Below are 15472 nucleotides of genomic sequence, written 5' to 3' on the forward strand. Positions count from 1 at the left end.
GTTGGCAGAGCAGCAGCAAGCAGAGATGACTGTTCTCCAGTGGGGCTCTGCCATGGGGCAGGCTGCAGGGATGGCTCAGCCAGACCCACAGCCCCCACACCCCCTGTGAGCAGTGCGGTGGTCAAGGCTGGGGGATTCATGTCACTCTGTGCATCAGTGGGAACCCTTAGGGCCGGCAGCGAGGTGGCTGTGTCCCCTGTCACTGCGGGTGCCTCACTGGCTGCAAGCAACAAGGCTGAACTAGGAGTGTCCGATGACATGCCAGGAGCTCCCTGCCCACCCCTGTCCCCACCGCCAGCCGGTGCCAGCGAAGCAGCTGGTGCCAGCGAAGCAGCCGGGCTCGGTGCAGCCTCGGCAGGGAGGAGGGAGGAGTCCCCTGGGTTTTCCACTGTTCCCGACACTGTCATGCTCTCCAGAGGCGGGCGGGATGAGCCAGCCATGCTGAATTCACCATTTACTGCATCTCCCACATCTTCGGGCACCGAAGCCAAGGGATTTTCCTCGGCAGCCGGGGCCGTTTCTCCCACTGACTCTGGGGTGATGCCCATGGCCCCGCTCACCACCCCATCCTGCTGGGTCGTGAGCAGTCCCGCGGCACCGGGACTGGGGCTCAAGGAGTTGGCACTGGCTTCACTTTGGATATCCACAGGCAGGGTTATGCCTTCCTCGACAGGTCCCGTGGCTGTGGTCAGCCCTTGGCTCGGCAGCACAGTGACATTGGCACCCACAGGGCTGCCAGCAGTTGGCTGTGCCCACCAGGTGGCTGCCAGCGGAGGGGTGGGGGGGGACGACATGGCACTGGCGGTGGGGTCTAGATCTTCTACTCCTTCTCTGGTCACAGCCGCAAGGACATCCTCCTTCACGTCTGTAAAGAGAGTGGTGGTCCCCAGGAGTGCATCAGGAGTGGTCCCTGTTACATCAAGCTCTGCTTCTGGGGTGACAGCAGGGTGCTGTGCGGAGATGGCAGCAGCGGTTGTAGCTGCAGTGGGAGCAGCTGAACCCCTCTCGTTGTCCTGAGACACGTTAAGAGGCTTGGTCACGTTCGTCAAAGTTGGTACTGTAGAGCCGTATTCACTCACTGCTGTCACCAAAGCATCTGGCTCAGCCCCAGGAGGGAAGGACGGGCTTGCCAGGCTCCCTGCGGGGATGCTCTCGGCTATCTCAGCATCAGCTGCTGCAGTGCTTGTCTCCGCAGTGCCCATCACCGGGGCATAGGGCCCCTCACTCTCCGCTGCAATGGGAGAAGCTGTCCCCATAGCAAATGGCCCCTCAGTAGTGACAGGGACAGCAGTGGCAGGCCCAAGCCCTGCAGAGAGGAACAAAGCGAAATGTTACACCGGGTGCCAGAGCCAGCAGCCTGACAGGCTCAGCCGTGCATCCCCTCCAGCTGAGAATCAGGATGCTCCCACCCCTTCTTAAACCCTATTGTCTCATCCCAAGGCTCTGATTTAAGAGCCGAGGAGCGCAGCCTGGGCTGCCTTAGGCACAGCACTGCACAGCACCTTTTGCATCCCCAGCATCAGCAGCCACCGGCTGAGACAGGACACAGCTCATCACAGGTCAGGGGGAGATGCTGGTGCAAACACGGAGGCAAAAGCAGCTGCTGTAACCTAGCCGAGTTACACTGGGGATGGTACCGCCTGGCCACTGGGAAGACCTGGGGCCCGGTAAGTCTAGTTCATAGCCCCAGGGGTGTCTGTGGGGCTCTGCCGCCTGACGACAGCCCTCAGCCCTCTTTGCCTCGCTGCAGGGTCAGCCCTGAGCGCAGTCGCTTCTGCAGAGCCTGGGGGGGTTCTTGCGTTTTTTCACCTTTCAGGTGTCTGAGGGACATTTAAATACACTTTGCCCAAAGCCCTTTGGCAGATGGGACAGCCAGGGCTTAGTGAAACATTGCCTGACTGCACATGGCTTCTGACCCGCTGCAGTTAAAATAAGCTCATTAAACCTCTCCCGGGATGGGAACCCGCCTGCTCCTGCCCCCATCCCACTTGCCCCCAGCTGGGCACAGGCACCAGGGTTTCCCTGCCTGTGGAGGGAATATTCACAGGCTCCCAGGGCCAAGCCATGCTCACAGCTCCCTCCTCCTGCTGCCAACATCCTGCCCCACATCCAGGAGCTTCACTAAAAGGAGGAGACACCACCCCACATCCCAGGCATTTCTCCCAGCACCCACTGGCACCCATGGGTGACATTTCACCCAGTCTTATTTTTAGGACACGGATGCAGGCTCCGGGGGGACCAAGCTGCTGCCGTTGGCTCCAGAAGGAGCCAGGCGGATCTGCTGACGCTTGACTTTAGGCAGCTGCAATTAGGGGAGACGAAGGGCACCCCGAGGGTGAGACCCAGCAGGGTTTCACCGCAGCCTGACAGCCCAAGCCTGTTCCCCATCCTGGTGCTCCGGTTCATCAGGTTCCCCCTGCCAGGCAGACAGATCCCCCTGCAGCAAAGGTGCCTCCAACCTCACCTCCGGCTCAGCTCGTTAGCTTGAGATAGCTTGTGCCAGAGTCATTAATGAACATTATCTCCTATGCCAGACCACTCCTCGAGAGGTCCATCCTCCTCCAGCCCTCCATTCCCCCTCCTGGCAGGCTGCTTCCTCACCATCTTCCAGGTCTGAAATAAGCTCTTTGCATGAACCCCCCTCAGCCAGAGGATTTCAGCTGCTTCCCTCCCCATCTCAGGGAAAACTAAGCACATCAGTCAAGTCCCCCCATGTTAGTTTGGCACACTCCACCACAGTAAATCTGTGTTTTATCTTAATTCTTCCATGTGGAGAAGAATTCTTTCATCTACCTTCCATCTACCCCACGCCACCCGTTCATGGGAAGCTTGCGCAAGAGAGGCCCCAGCATGGAGCACTGGCGTTTGCTCTTCCGCGGGACGTGGGAGGGATGAGAGCATCCCTGGAGCCCCACTCTGCTGGCTGGCTTCCCTTGGCTCCCTTGCTGGAGGGGTACACGGCTGCACACAGGCTCCTGGGCTGGGCTCTCGCCTCTCGCACAGGTCCACACCTGCAACCAGCCCCTCAGGGTGATGCCTGCCCCGTAAAACAATTTTCTAGCTCTTTGGCTGTGATGTATTGCAAGGACTGGTCATAAGAGGAGTTTCCAGTGCAGCCAGGACACAAAAGCAGCTCACGAGCATAACTGCTGTGCCCTGCAAGGGCTTGGGTAGCACATGTGCTAGCAGAAAAATATAGGACGTACCATGCAGAATCCATATGCAGCATCCCATGAAGGTGGAAAGCGTCCATCCCCTGGTCCCCATGCCTCAGGCCTCCACGCAGGCAGAGCACTGGGAAGCTCAAAGGGAGGCGAAAGCGGCGAGGAGCAGCTCTGTCTGTCCTTCCGTCTGTCTGTCTGTCTGTCCCTGCCTGCCTGCCTGCCTCTCTCCTGCAGAGCTGGAGTCCCACAGGTGCACTCCTGCTCCCTCCTATTTATAGGGATGGCAGAAGGAGGCAGGTTGCAGCCGCCACTCCCTCCCGCCCCCGGTGCTTTCCCTCCAATGTCCCTGTCACCATTCCCTTCCTGCTGAGCCCTCCCCTTCCCAAGGGCTGGATGCCCTGTTCAGCTGGGGCATGGGTTGGGGGTTACCCAAAGGCCACCCTCCAGGGATCTAGTCCCCCCAGGACTTGGGCACAGCCCGGTGCAGCTCCCTGCGCCACCAGCACCAGCTGGCAAAGCTGAGCCTGGAGCAGTGCATGGCGCAGCCAACAGTGGCACGGCAGCCACCCCACAGAGCCCACAGGACCTGCTACCCACAGCAGCCTCCTTGTGATCCCTGTGGGACCTGCTCCCCATGGCAGCCACCCCATGGACCCCACAGGACCTGCTCCCCATGCAGGGGAGGGGGCCACGGAGCTGTGGATGGTGGTGATGGGGCAATGCCAGCTGGTGCCACCATGCCTGTGAGGACACCATGGGCACTAACATCAGCAGGTGAGCCGTGCCTCAGCCCGGGACAAGCCAGGACACAAGTTCCCACTTGGCTCAAGGCTTCCCCTGGAGCAGAGGCAGGTTATAAAGCAGGGAGAGGTATGGCTGGGGGCAGGCCCTGGGGTGTCAGCCGAGCCCCCCAGTGCTCAGCTGCAACTGGGAGTACTGGGGATCCCTGTCCAGAGCCCCAGCATGCCCCAGCAGGGTTTTAAACCTGCACCTCAGTAAGGGCACAGCAGTGCCAGGGTGCTGGGAGGGGTGAATGGGACAGGAAAGCTCCTCTGCAACGTGGGACCAGAATCCCCAGAGGCTGGAGAAGGAAAAGGCGCAGCCCCGGACCCCCTCCCCTGCTACGGGGATCCCCTGGGTCACTTCACCCCTATGTCTCCCTTTCCCCCCTTCCCCTGGAGCAGCAATTGCCGCTCCCCCCCTTGAAAATTGCTGCCAGCTCCCCCATGAACAGCATTATGCAAACTCCCACCACTACATGGTTTTGTAATCAATTAAATGCCTCTTAACCAGAAATGCCCGCAGGCAACTCCTGCAAAGTGTTATTAGGGGTGTTAGGCAGTACATAGCGTCCCGCCGGAGCCGGCCTCCATCAGGCAGGCGGCAGCGGCAGGGCACACCAAGCGACACCCCGACCCACCGGCCGGGCAGCCTCGACGGGGGAAATGCCAGGGGAGGCCAAGTCACGGCCAATGAAACCCCATCCTGTAAACCCACGCATTACCCCCGGCAGCGGGAACAGGGCACAGACGGTAAATCATGGGAGAGCACCGCTTGCTCACCCGGAACAAACGACCGCCCACCGAAAATGCCAGCACGGGGGCGAAGCCGGGGGGAGGACGGTGCGTCAGGGCCCTGTGCAACCAGCACTGCAGATCACGGGGTGACCGCCCAGCCAGTGACCACCCAAGCGGCCACCACACCTGGGCCGACGGAGGATTAGAGGGATGCAAACCCGCCGTGGGAGAGTCGTTCCTGCCTGTGCTGACGATGCCGTATCGCTTTGGAAAGCCACCCCGACGGGGAATATGTGCTGACGCTGGAGAGAGTTGCTCCAGCTGGTGTTTGAGGTGAAAAACATGGTGGAAACCACAGGGATTGTTGCAAACGTGCTGCTCAGCATAGGGGAAAATAACTCAGCTGAAGCAAGGCGCTTTCAGCCCACCTCGCACTCAGCCCGCCTGCAAGCTCCTGCCCGTGGTGTGCTGGGACCGGCACCATCCGGAGACCCTCGTGCCTGTGCCTCCTGCCCATGCTGTCCCCAAAAAGCCCTGTCTCCCTGCTGTTCCTCCAGCAGAGTCACAGGGGTGACAAACTGAGCTCATCCCTCTGCTCTGGCATTGGCATACCCTCCCAGGAAACCCTGCAGCCACCATGGGTCATCCCTCATCTCAAGAATGGTGCCCTGTTCCCACCCTGGGAAGGGGCTTTTCATTGATCCTTCTGCTGTGCCTGAAACCAAGGTCCTGGCAAGCCACCAGCTCCTGCAAGGATAACCATCATCCGCAGTTATCAAGGACCAAAGCATCGTATGGGCACCAGAGCCCCTCAGGAGCCCACAGCCAGGGGTCAGTGCCATGAATCCCAGCGCCCAGGGGCTCTGCACCATCCAGCATGGCACAGCATGGCACAGCATGGTGCCTTATCAGCCTTCCTAGAATTAATGGGCTGGTTGTTCCAGCCCTGTGGAGATCCCAGCATCTCCTACTGGCACCGCTCCAGCCTCCTGGCAAGGGCATTTGGAGAGGGCTCAGGGGTGGTGGTGGTGGGGAACCAGGTTATCCATCAACCGTGCAGGTTCTGGATGACTTGGCAAGCTGGGCATGTTGCAACACCCTCCTGCTGGACAGCAGGAGCCAGGCTATAGCCACCAGCGGGGGTGAAAGGGAGGGGGACACTGGAAGGGACACCTGAGTCACAAGGGACTCGAGACATGTGCCCGGTGATGCTGCTGGGCCCTCCGAAGGTGACAGACCTGCTGGGCACAGGGTCTGCTCCTCTGGACAATGCTGATAGATGGGAGCAAGTTACAGTGAAGAGGCTGAGAAATTATTTACGGGCGGGGAAAGCAGCAGGATCTGGATCCAACCTCCCAAGGCTCCTCTGGTCAGGGGTCCGTGGCAGGCAAGCAGCCGTGGGGTGAAAGTGGCAGCTGCCTCAAGGACGGCAGGCACAGAGAGCATGGGCAGTGTCAGGAGCTTGTCAGAGCTCCGTGTCCCCAATTCCCGGGCAGTGTCCACCGTCCCCATGGGAACCACATCCCCGCACCGTGCCCCTCTTCTCCCTCCCAGGCTGGGGGGCAGAGGGGCTCAGTGGGACTGGAGCATCTTCTCCCTCCTGACGCCCCCTGACCACAATAACGGTGGAAGGCAGCCATGCTGGCGGGGGACAGCGAGTACCCCGGTCACCTTTTCATCCCGGCACTTCAGGACCTTTTCCTCCCTTTGTGACGCAGTTTGGCTCCATTACCCCGGCCTTGGCCCCCGGCCATGTCCCGGGGTCTGAAGTTATGGATTCAACAGCCGGAGAAAGCAGCCCGGCGGGATGCGGCGTGGGAGGACTCTTGGCCCAGCTCCACGGCGTAGGCAGAGCACGAGGATTTCTTTCCCAGCACCCCACCAGGCGTCCGGCACGGGGACCCTTTCTGGCAGGCTTTACCCTGCTCCCCAGCTCCCTGCCCGGGCACTAAGGGACCTCTCTTGGTGCCGACAGCTCCAGCAAGCCCCCAAAAGCCAGGCAGCATCCTAGAGAGCAAAGGGGCAAGCCTGGGAAGCAAAGGGCATCCCAAATGGGAGCATCCTGACGAGCTGCCTGGGCTCAGCCTCCAGCACCAGGCCAGCCTCTCCCAGCCCCTGCGAGCCAGCAGGCAGCTGGGTGATCCCAGGGTGCTTTTCCCTGTCCTGTCCAGCTGCTGGCTTCTTCCCAGCTGGGTGACAACCCGGGGAGCCTGGGAGCCAGCCCTGGGTTTGGCATCCCACAGCCCCATGCACCCCCTCCCAGCCCTCCCTGTGCTGGGGCGGCGCGGGCTGCCAGCGAGGAGCAGGGGTTAGCCGAAAATAACCCCTGACGAGCAACATGGCTATTTTGCTAATTATTTCAGTTTTCAATCTCCCGGCGAGGTGACTTGCTTAGGCTAATAATTGCTTCGGTTGGATTTTATCTGGCTAATTAATCAGTTAATAAATGACTTTACTGCAGGGGGATAGACGCTGCGGCTGTCTCCTTAGCTTGGGACTGGAAAAAAACAGGGAAGGAGCACAGCCCACGGGATTTCCACAGCCCCACGGTGCTCACAGCTGCCCCGGCAGCCATGGGGTGTCATGGGGCAGAGAGCACCGAAGCAGGGACCCGCAGCCTGTCGGGGTGCAGAGCCATCCTCGGGAACATCTGCGGCAGCCCCTGCCAGGAGGGGACAGCCCTGAGCCCGTCTCTCCGCTGCGAAGCTTTTGGGACTCAGCCGTTTTTCCTCTTCAGTACCTCTGCTAGACAGTGAAGCTGAAAACTGGGGAAGGCAACTTGGAAAAAAAGAAGTTGTCATCTTTGCCACGGAAAACGTAGGATTTCCCTTTACTGCCTGGCCTTCTTTGGCATGGGTGTGCTCCTCTGTCAGTGCTACCACAGGTGAGCCGGGGAGAGCCGGTGTGCCGCTGGCCCAGGACCGGGCTCGAGTCGGAGAGGGGGGCGGTTTCCTCTCCTGCCTCCTTCCCAGAGCCACCCCAGGCTCCATCTTGGTCCACTCTGGATGTGAAGCAGCCACGGAGCATCTCTTGGAGACCATGGGCACCGCAGCCTCCCCAGGCTGCAAACCTCAGAGGTCACCAGCACTGAGCCCCCGAGTGCCCTGGGCACAGCGGTACCAGGGGCTCCAGGTCTCCTTTCTCTCATCCCCCAGTTCCCAGGGTGGCTTTTGTGGCTGAGCCAGCTCAGTCCCAGCTGTAAAAGCCCAGCCCCCGCAGGGTCCCCCCCTCCCAGCCCCACTGGGAGGGGTCCCACCGTGGCAGCCAGGCCTGGTGCAGGGTGGTGGGAGGGCTCAGGCTCTACAGACAGGCTGCGGGAAGGGGCAGGGGCTCCCCAGCCCACGGGGAGGGCACTGGAGGTCCTCTGGGGGTGTGCAGTGAAAGACGGGGGGTCGCAGGTTCAAGGGGAGATGTACAGGTTACCCCAAAGGGCTGCACCGCCGTGGAGTAAGGAGCTGGGAGCAGAAGGCTTGCCAGTCCACGCAGGTGCCAGCAGGGCAAGGAGCAGCCATCAGGTCCTCCTCTTCCCTCGCCACTCCACCGCCAGGCCAGCGCAGGGGAATGCCGTCTGCAGGTCCCCGCGGAGCTGGGGGGAGAGGACAGCCATCAAACCGCACCGGAGGAGGTCTCCTACCCCTGCTCCCCACCTAGGAGGGGCCTGATCCTGGACCACAGCAGCCAAAGGAGGGTCTGCCCTTCATCTGAAAGGGCTCCGGGTGACATTCAATGTGAGACCCAGACATTCCCCTCCTGCTGGCTGCCTGACCCCCTCCCCAGCTGGCTGGACCGTGGCTGGCAGATGCAAAGTGGCAGCCCTCCTGGCACACCTCACCTTGGACAACACCAGCTCCTGCACCATGGTGTTCCCCAGGTCCAGGGGGATGGTTAGCCGCAGCGACAGAAAGAGGTGAGATGCACCTAGGGACAAAAAATGTGGCTCTGGTTATTGCCCTTGAACCTTGGGCTGTGCCAAAGGATCTGGGGGTCTCTCTCCAGGATCGCTGGCACAGACATGGGATCTCCTCCCAGGTTAATCATGTCATGGACACCCTACACTGCCAGGAGAACAACCCTCCACCTGTACAGCGAACTACACATCCCACAGAGCATCAATGCCCCCGTATTGAGAGCATGGCAAAAGCAGTGGGGCTCCAGGACCTCCTGCACTGGCCCCTGGAAGCCCAAAGACATGGGTGCTGGGGGGATGGCGATGCGCATGGGGCACTGAACTTACTGGTGTTGGATGTGGTGGTGGGACAGACAGGCAGTGTTGTTGGCAGGTCTGCAGGGGTGCTGAGGGTAACCTCCGGGGTCTGGGTTGAGTTGGTGGTGGAGGAAGAGGCCTCCGTGCCTGGGCAAAGCAACATTATGTTAGCACTGTCTGCAGAGAGGTGGAGGATGCTCCTACAGCGGGGGACAGACCAAGCCTCAATGAAGCCACCTACATGAAGCCACCCAAGTACATGCCCAGCATCCCCGTGGGGATTTGTCACCCTGACCATGCCCCAGCCTTCCAGGTGCCCCATGCCTGCACCCACCGGTGGCTGCACTGGGGGTCCCAGATACCGTCGGGGTGCCTGGCGTCAGCCCCATGGTCGGGATGGAGATGCCAGGAGTGGTCCTGGACGTGGTCCCGTCTGGCTGGCTGGGAGTGGGGGTGCTCCCGGGGTCCCCCGTGCTGATAGCAGGGGTGGCCGTGGTGTCTTCCAGGGTTGCCAAGGGCTCAGCCGAAGAGGCTGTCGGTGCTGGTGTGGTGAGAGGAGGTGTGGTGGGAGGTGAGGCGCTGCTGGTCTCCGGGGATGTGCTGGACCTCTCCAGGGTGGAGGCTTCCGTTTCAAGGCTGGAGGGAGGGATGGTGGCTGCGGTGGTGGAGTCAGTGGTGGGCAGCAGTGCCGAGGTCTCCATAGGTGTCGGGGAGGTGGGGAGAGGCGGGGACACGGTTGCTGTCACATCCATGGCAGTGCTCCCTGCAAAGAGGTTGGAGAAGGAGGTGTGCAAGGGCTGGCAGTGAAAGGCTGAGACCATGGCTGTGCTGGGCATGGCGCAGCATCACCGCCAGCACGAGCTCCCTAAGGGACCCAGAGCTACACATCAGCCATGGATCGTCACGAGTGGGGATTCACCGTCCTGCATGGATCTAGCACGTGGATGCCCTGAACAGCAACGTGATCGTCAGCAAGGCAGGCCACGTAAATCCCCCAGCCTGATAAAGCAGGAACAAGCCATGGGCATCGCCGGTCTCAGGGCAGAAACTCCTGTAGGCACCAGCGCTAAGACCTGTTCCACCACCTTTACCCATCCCTGGAGGAAGTCAGACAAACCCGTCCGACGGGAAGAGCCGTGCAGGAACTGGTGACCGTGAGACAGGCTGGAACTGCAGCAGCAGCAGTTTACACAAACCGCTCTGCTGCAGATAGTCAGGAACTGATAGCGCCGGGTGTAAATAATGGCAACGGGGGAACCAGCCCCACAGAGGGGGGCCATAGAGGAACAAATCCCAGCTTGCAGCTCAGGGGTGAGTTGTTAGAGATGTGCTGCAACCCACAAAAAATCTGCAGGGGGGTTGAGGGAAGCGGGAGGGCCATCCTCTCTGCCCACACAGACTCCACGCTGGAGCAGCCTGCTGTCCCTGGGAAGCCTGGGCATCTGTAACCCTCTCCAAAAGGATGCACAAAACAGCCTGGCTACCTGGACCTCTGTTAAAAGGTGCGTTCGAGGTGGCAGCTTTGAGATGCCAGGCTGGATTCTCCAGTGATCCCAGCACAAACCTGGTGAGTCTGGGGCTCTGCTCACATGGGGATGGGGGACCAAGCCACAGGCCACCAGCTGCTTTCAGCCAACCCCACCAGAAAATCCCAAAGCCCCTGCAGCCGTGCCCTCCCAGAGCCGCTGCAGGCAGCAGCTGGTTAAATAATAATGTGGAGGAGGGCAAAGGTCTGATCCTAGCCTGTGCCTGGGTGGGTGTCTGCACCGAAGGGCCTCATCCTGGCACAAAGGAGGAGCTGTAAGTCCACCTCTGCTTCCCATTTAGCAAACAGCACCCGCAGCATTTCGCCCCCTGCACCCCACAGGTGCCTGCTGTGGGTGAAGCACCCCACCACCCCGGGGAACGATGCTCCCCGCTCGCCACCCGCCCTGTTGAGAGCATCGCATCCCGCTCAGCCCTTACCCAGCGTGAGGTGCAGCACGGTGAGGCCAGCGAGGCTCAGCAGCAGCAGGGGCAGGGGCAGCACCCCTCTCTGCCCAGCCATGTCCGGGTGGGCAGCAGCTGATGCCCCCCCTGCAAGCACCGCTCCGAGCGCTCCCCACAGCCCCAGCACTGGGGTTTCTGGGTCTCCTTTGCCCGGCAGAGAAGGAGCATCCGGGTGGGTCCTTTTACTCCCCAGGTGCTGGCAGCGAAGCAGGGGTTTCCACCTGACACAGACACTCCCAGGGATGGGCGCGATGCCGAGCAGACATCAGCTGCACCGCTGGACCCGGATCAGCCACGAGCAGCGGCAGTGCAGGCTGGCAGGGCCACCACTGCAGCAGACCAGATCGCTGCAGCCAGGGACCGTGCCGTCCTCTGCCTGCTGAGGGGACGGTGACAACGGAAAAAAGCCCAGGGAAGCAGCTGGGCTGCCTGGGACCGTCCCTACCCTCCGCCACAGGGGTGATGTTCGCTGGTGGCTGCCGGCACCAACGCCCTCGGGAGACAACAGCCCGCTCTGTCTGAGTGCGAGGAACTGGCTGAGAGAACAGGCGGCACTCAGGAAGGGCGTGCTCCAGGCTGAGGGTTTGTCCTGTGGGCTGTCTGTACAGGCATCACTTCCCCATGTCACAGCATGTCATGACTGAAGTGCACCGCTGACAGCCGGAGCCGCTTCCTTCTTCTCAGGGTCAGGGACAAGAGCAGTTGGAGGTGCCTGCCAGCACTGGGCCAGGGTACAGGCGCTCCGCAGGCAGACAGGCACGCTGGAGGACTGCCAGGGCACAGCCACCCTGCTGCTGTACAGGTGCGCTGGGGCACTGCCAAAGCACAGGCGCACTGAGGGCATCACCAGGGTACAGGCACTCTGCTGGGGTGCTCTCACACTGTAGGCGTTAGGCCAGGGTACAGGTACTCTGTCAGGATACAGCCACTCTGCTGGGGTACAGGGACACAAGGGGCACGTGCATGGCCAGGGGCACTGGGGCAGGGTACAGTCTCCCTGCCAGGTTCAGGTGCACGGAGCGGGGTGTTGCCAGGGTACAGCTGCAACCCCAGGACAAAGGCTCCTGGGACAGCCACCAGGATACCATCACACTGCTGGGACACAGGTGCCCAGGAAGGGGCACTGCCAGGGTACAGTCACACTCCTGGGGCACAGCCACACAGCCGTGGCACCGCCAGGGTACAGTCACACCGCCGGGGTACAGTCACACTCCTGGGGTACAGTCACACCGCTGGGGTACAGTCACGCTGCTGGGGTACAGTCACACCACCGGGGTACAGCCACACTCCTGGGGTACAGTCACACTGCTGGGGTACAGTCACACCGCCTGGATACTGTCACACTGCCGGGGTACAGCCACACTCCTGGGGTACAGTCACACTCCTGGGGTACAGCCACACTCCTGGGGTACAGTCACACCGCCTGGATACTGTCACACTGCCGGGGTACAGCCACACTCCTGGGGTACAGTCACACTCCTGGGGTACAGCCACACTCCTGGGGTACAGTCACACTGCTGGGGTACAGTCACACCGCCTGGATACTGTCACACTGCCGGGGTACAGCCACACTCCTGGGGTACAGCCACACTCCTGGGGTACAGTCACACCGCCTGGATACTGTCACACTGCCGGGGTACAGCCACACTCCTGGGGTACAGTCACACCGCCTGGATACTGTCACACTGCCGGGGTACAGTCACACTCCTTGGGTACAGTCACGCCACCGGGGTACAGTCACACTGCCGGGGTACAGCTACACTCCTGGGGTACAGTCACACCGCCTGGATACTGTCACACTGCCGGGGTACAGTCACACTCCTCGGGTACAGTCACGCCACCGGGGTACAGCCACACTCCTGGGGTACACTCACACCGCCGTGGTACAGCCACACTCCTGGGGTACAGCCACACTCCTCCTGGGGTACACTCACACCGCCGTGGTACAGCCGCCCAACAGCACCGCCCACGCCGGGCCGTGGATGCCCCGCCCCCTCCCGAAGCCCCGCCCCTCCCAGCACCCCACGGCAGACACGTCCCTCCCACAGGCCACGCCCCTCCGCGCTTTCCCCGCCCCCAGCCCCGCCCTGCGTGAGGCCCGCCGCGCCGCGCCGCGGTAACGCCGTGGCCCGGGCCCGGTGCCGCCGTCCCCGGCCGGCAGCGTGGGGTGTGAGGGAGCGCCTCGTCCCCGCTGCGTGACGGGGCGGCCAGCCCGGCCTGGGCGCGGGGAGCAGCGTGGGACCCACCCGCCGGCCTGCAGAGCCTGGAGACGGGGCGGCCGCCCCGGGGCTGGGGCTGGGGGCCAGGCCGCGGGCTGCGCTGGGGCCAAGTAGCCTGGCGCCCGGCGGGAGCAGGGTGGGAGATCCCGCGGGGATTTGTCACCCTGCCCGTGCCCCTGCCCCCCCGGTGCCCCGTGGCTGCACTCACCCGCAGCGGCACTGGGGGTCTCGGGTGCTGTCGGGGTGGAGGTACCAGGGGTGGAGGTACCAGGGGTGGTCCCGGCTGTGCTCCCGGAGACCCCCGTGCTGGTAACGAGGGTGGCCGTGGTGTCCGACGGGGTCGTCGAGGGCTCATCCGAAGTGGCTGTCGGTGCTGGTGTGGTGGGAGAAGAGGTGCTGCCGGTCCCTGGAGATGTGCTGCCAAGCAGCGTGGTCATGGCTGGCCCTTGGTGGGTGCTGGTGCCAAGCGTGGTGCCCACCCCGGTGGAGGAGAGAAGAGTGGAGGTGGGGAGAGGCAGCGTGCTCGTTTTGACTCCAAACGAGCTGACAGCCAGGGCTGTGCTGGTCCCCACAGATGTGACAATGGTCGTCTCAGCACAGTTGGGTGTTGTGGCCACGGTGGTTGGAGTTGGGGTGCCGGTGGTGAGCCCCAGCCCTGTTGGGGTGGGCTCAGGCTGCACCATGGTGCCGGCAGGTGACACAGGAGTGCTGTGGGCTGGGCTGCCCCTCGCTTGCGGTGTCGTGATGCTGGAGGCTGCCGGGCTGCTCTGAGGCATTGCAGTGGTGGCTCTGAAGGCACCCGTCAGCACCTCTGGGGTGGAGGTTTCAGGGCTGGAGGGAGGGATGGTGGCTGCGGTGGAGGAGTCGGTGGTGGGCGGCAGTGCCGAGGTCTCTGTGGGTGTCGAGGAGGTAGGGAGAGTCAGGAGCATGGTGACTGTCACATTTGTGACAGTGGTCCCTGCAAAGAGGTGGGAGAGTGAGGCACGCCAGGGCTGGCAGTGAAAGGCTGAGACCATGGCTGTGCTGGGGACAGTGCAGCATCACCGCCAGCATAAGCTCCGCAAGCTATGCATTAGCCATGGATCGTCACGAGTGGGGATTCACCGTCCTGCATGGATCAAGCACGTGGATGCCCTGAACAGCAACGTGATCGTCAGCAAGGCAGGCCACGTAAATCCCCCAGCCTGATAAAGCAGGAACAAGCCATGGGCATCGCCGGTCTCAGGGCAGAAACTCCTGTAGGCACCAGCGCTAAGACCTGTTCCACCACCTTTACCCATCCCTGGAGGAAGTCAGACAAACCCGTCCGACGGGAAGAGCCGTGCAGGAACTGGTGACCGTGAGACAGGCTGGAACTGCAGCAGCAGCAGTTTACACAAACCGCTCTGCTGCAGATAGTCAGGAACTGATAGCGCCGGGTGTAAATAATGGCAACGGGGGAACCAGCCCCACAGAGGGGGGCCATAGAGGAACAAATCCCAGCTTGCAGCTCAGGGGTGAGTTGTTAGAGATGTGCTGCAACCCACAAAAGATCTGCAGGGGGGTTGAGGGATGCAGGAGGAGGGGAGCTACGGCTGTAGCTTGAGGCTTGCAGGAGATACAAGCCTCAGGTTTATTCCCTGTTCTCGACTCAACACTGCTCTTGCTTTGTGTCAAGTGCAAACATTGGGACGGCATTTGCCGTTTTCCAGGCCCGTGACATCCCGGTGATGCTGCCATCCAGGCAGGGCCGTTTGGTGCTGCTGGGCAGGTTGTAGCAAAGCCAATGAGCCCAGCAGGGACCAAGGCTCAGCAAGGGGGTCCAGCTGGGACCAAGGTCTTTTCTGCCTGGACGGAGACACACGTGAGAGGCAAAAGAAATAAAGCCAAGCTTGTCACTCCTGTGTTGCGAAGTGCAGCCCTGTTCGCTCACTGCGATGGGGCTGAGATGTCGGAGGACAACAGCACCCACAGTGTTTCAGCTCTGTGGGTGAAGCTGCCCCGGGGCCACCCACCACCCTGGAGAACTCCGCTCCCCACTCACCACCTGCCCCACGGAGAGCACCGCATCCCGCTCAGCCCTTACCCAGCGTGAGGACCAGCACGGCAAGGCTCAGCAGCAGCAGGGGCAGGGACAGCCCTCCTCTCTGCCCAGACATGTCCAGAGCCAGCACCCCCACTCCCCGCGTGGGGACAGCTCCCTGTACCCTGGGACGCAGGGCGAGGGAATGGTACCAGCGGGGAGCTACACTGCCGAGTGACGGCTGAAGGTGGCCGGAGCCGCTTCCTCGTTCCCGGGGGCAGGGAGGGGAGGCACCGGCGGGCACTGCCCCCCTTCCCGGGGGCCGGTGCTGCGCCGATGTCCCCGGCGCAGCACCGGCCTCCGTGTGCGGGGGGGCG

General features: G+C 62.1%; 1 protein-coding gene across 1 annotated transcript; it reads right to left on the reverse strand.

Moving 5' to 3' along the window:
- Positions 1-7045: 7045 nt before the first annotated feature.
- LOC140654206 (uncharacterized) lies at positions 7046-15462 on the reverse strand. Its single transcript, XM_072867300.1, has 6 exons — positions 15159-15462; positions 13302-14051; positions 9220-9648; positions 8916-9032; positions 8514-8599; positions 7046-8267 (listed from the first exon to the last, which is right to left on the reverse strand). The coding sequence occupies exons 1-6, from the start codon at positions 15229-15231 to the stop codon at positions 8193-8195; spliced, it is 1530 nt and encodes a 509-aa protein (XP_072723401.1). The 5' UTR covers positions 15232-15462; the 3' UTR covers positions 7046-8192.
- Positions 15463-15472: the final 10 nt, after the last annotated feature.

This window comes from Ciconia boyciana, chromosome 7 (genome assembly GCF_034638445.1).
Source record: "Ciconia boyciana chromosome 7, ASM3463844v1, whole genome shotgun sequence".
Taxonomy (NCBI): Eukaryota; Metazoa; Chordata; class Aves; order Ciconiiformes; family Ciconiidae; genus Ciconia; species Ciconia boyciana.

Excerpts from the sequence above, each read along its gene's own strand:
- LOC140654206 (XM_072867300.1), bottom strand. The coding sequence starts at position 15,231 with ATGTCTGGGCAGAGAGGAGGGCTGTCCCTGCCCCTGCTGCTGCTGAGC. Across the intron at positions 9,649-13,301 it reads GACCCCCAGTGCCGCTGCGG|GGAGCACTGCCATGGATGTG; the intron begins GTGAGTGCAGCC and ends ACCTCTTTGCAG. Across the intron at positions 8,600-8,915 it reads CACCACCACATCCAACACCA|GTGCATCTCACCTCTTTCTG; the intron begins GTAAGTTCAGTG and ends TTTTGTCCCTAG.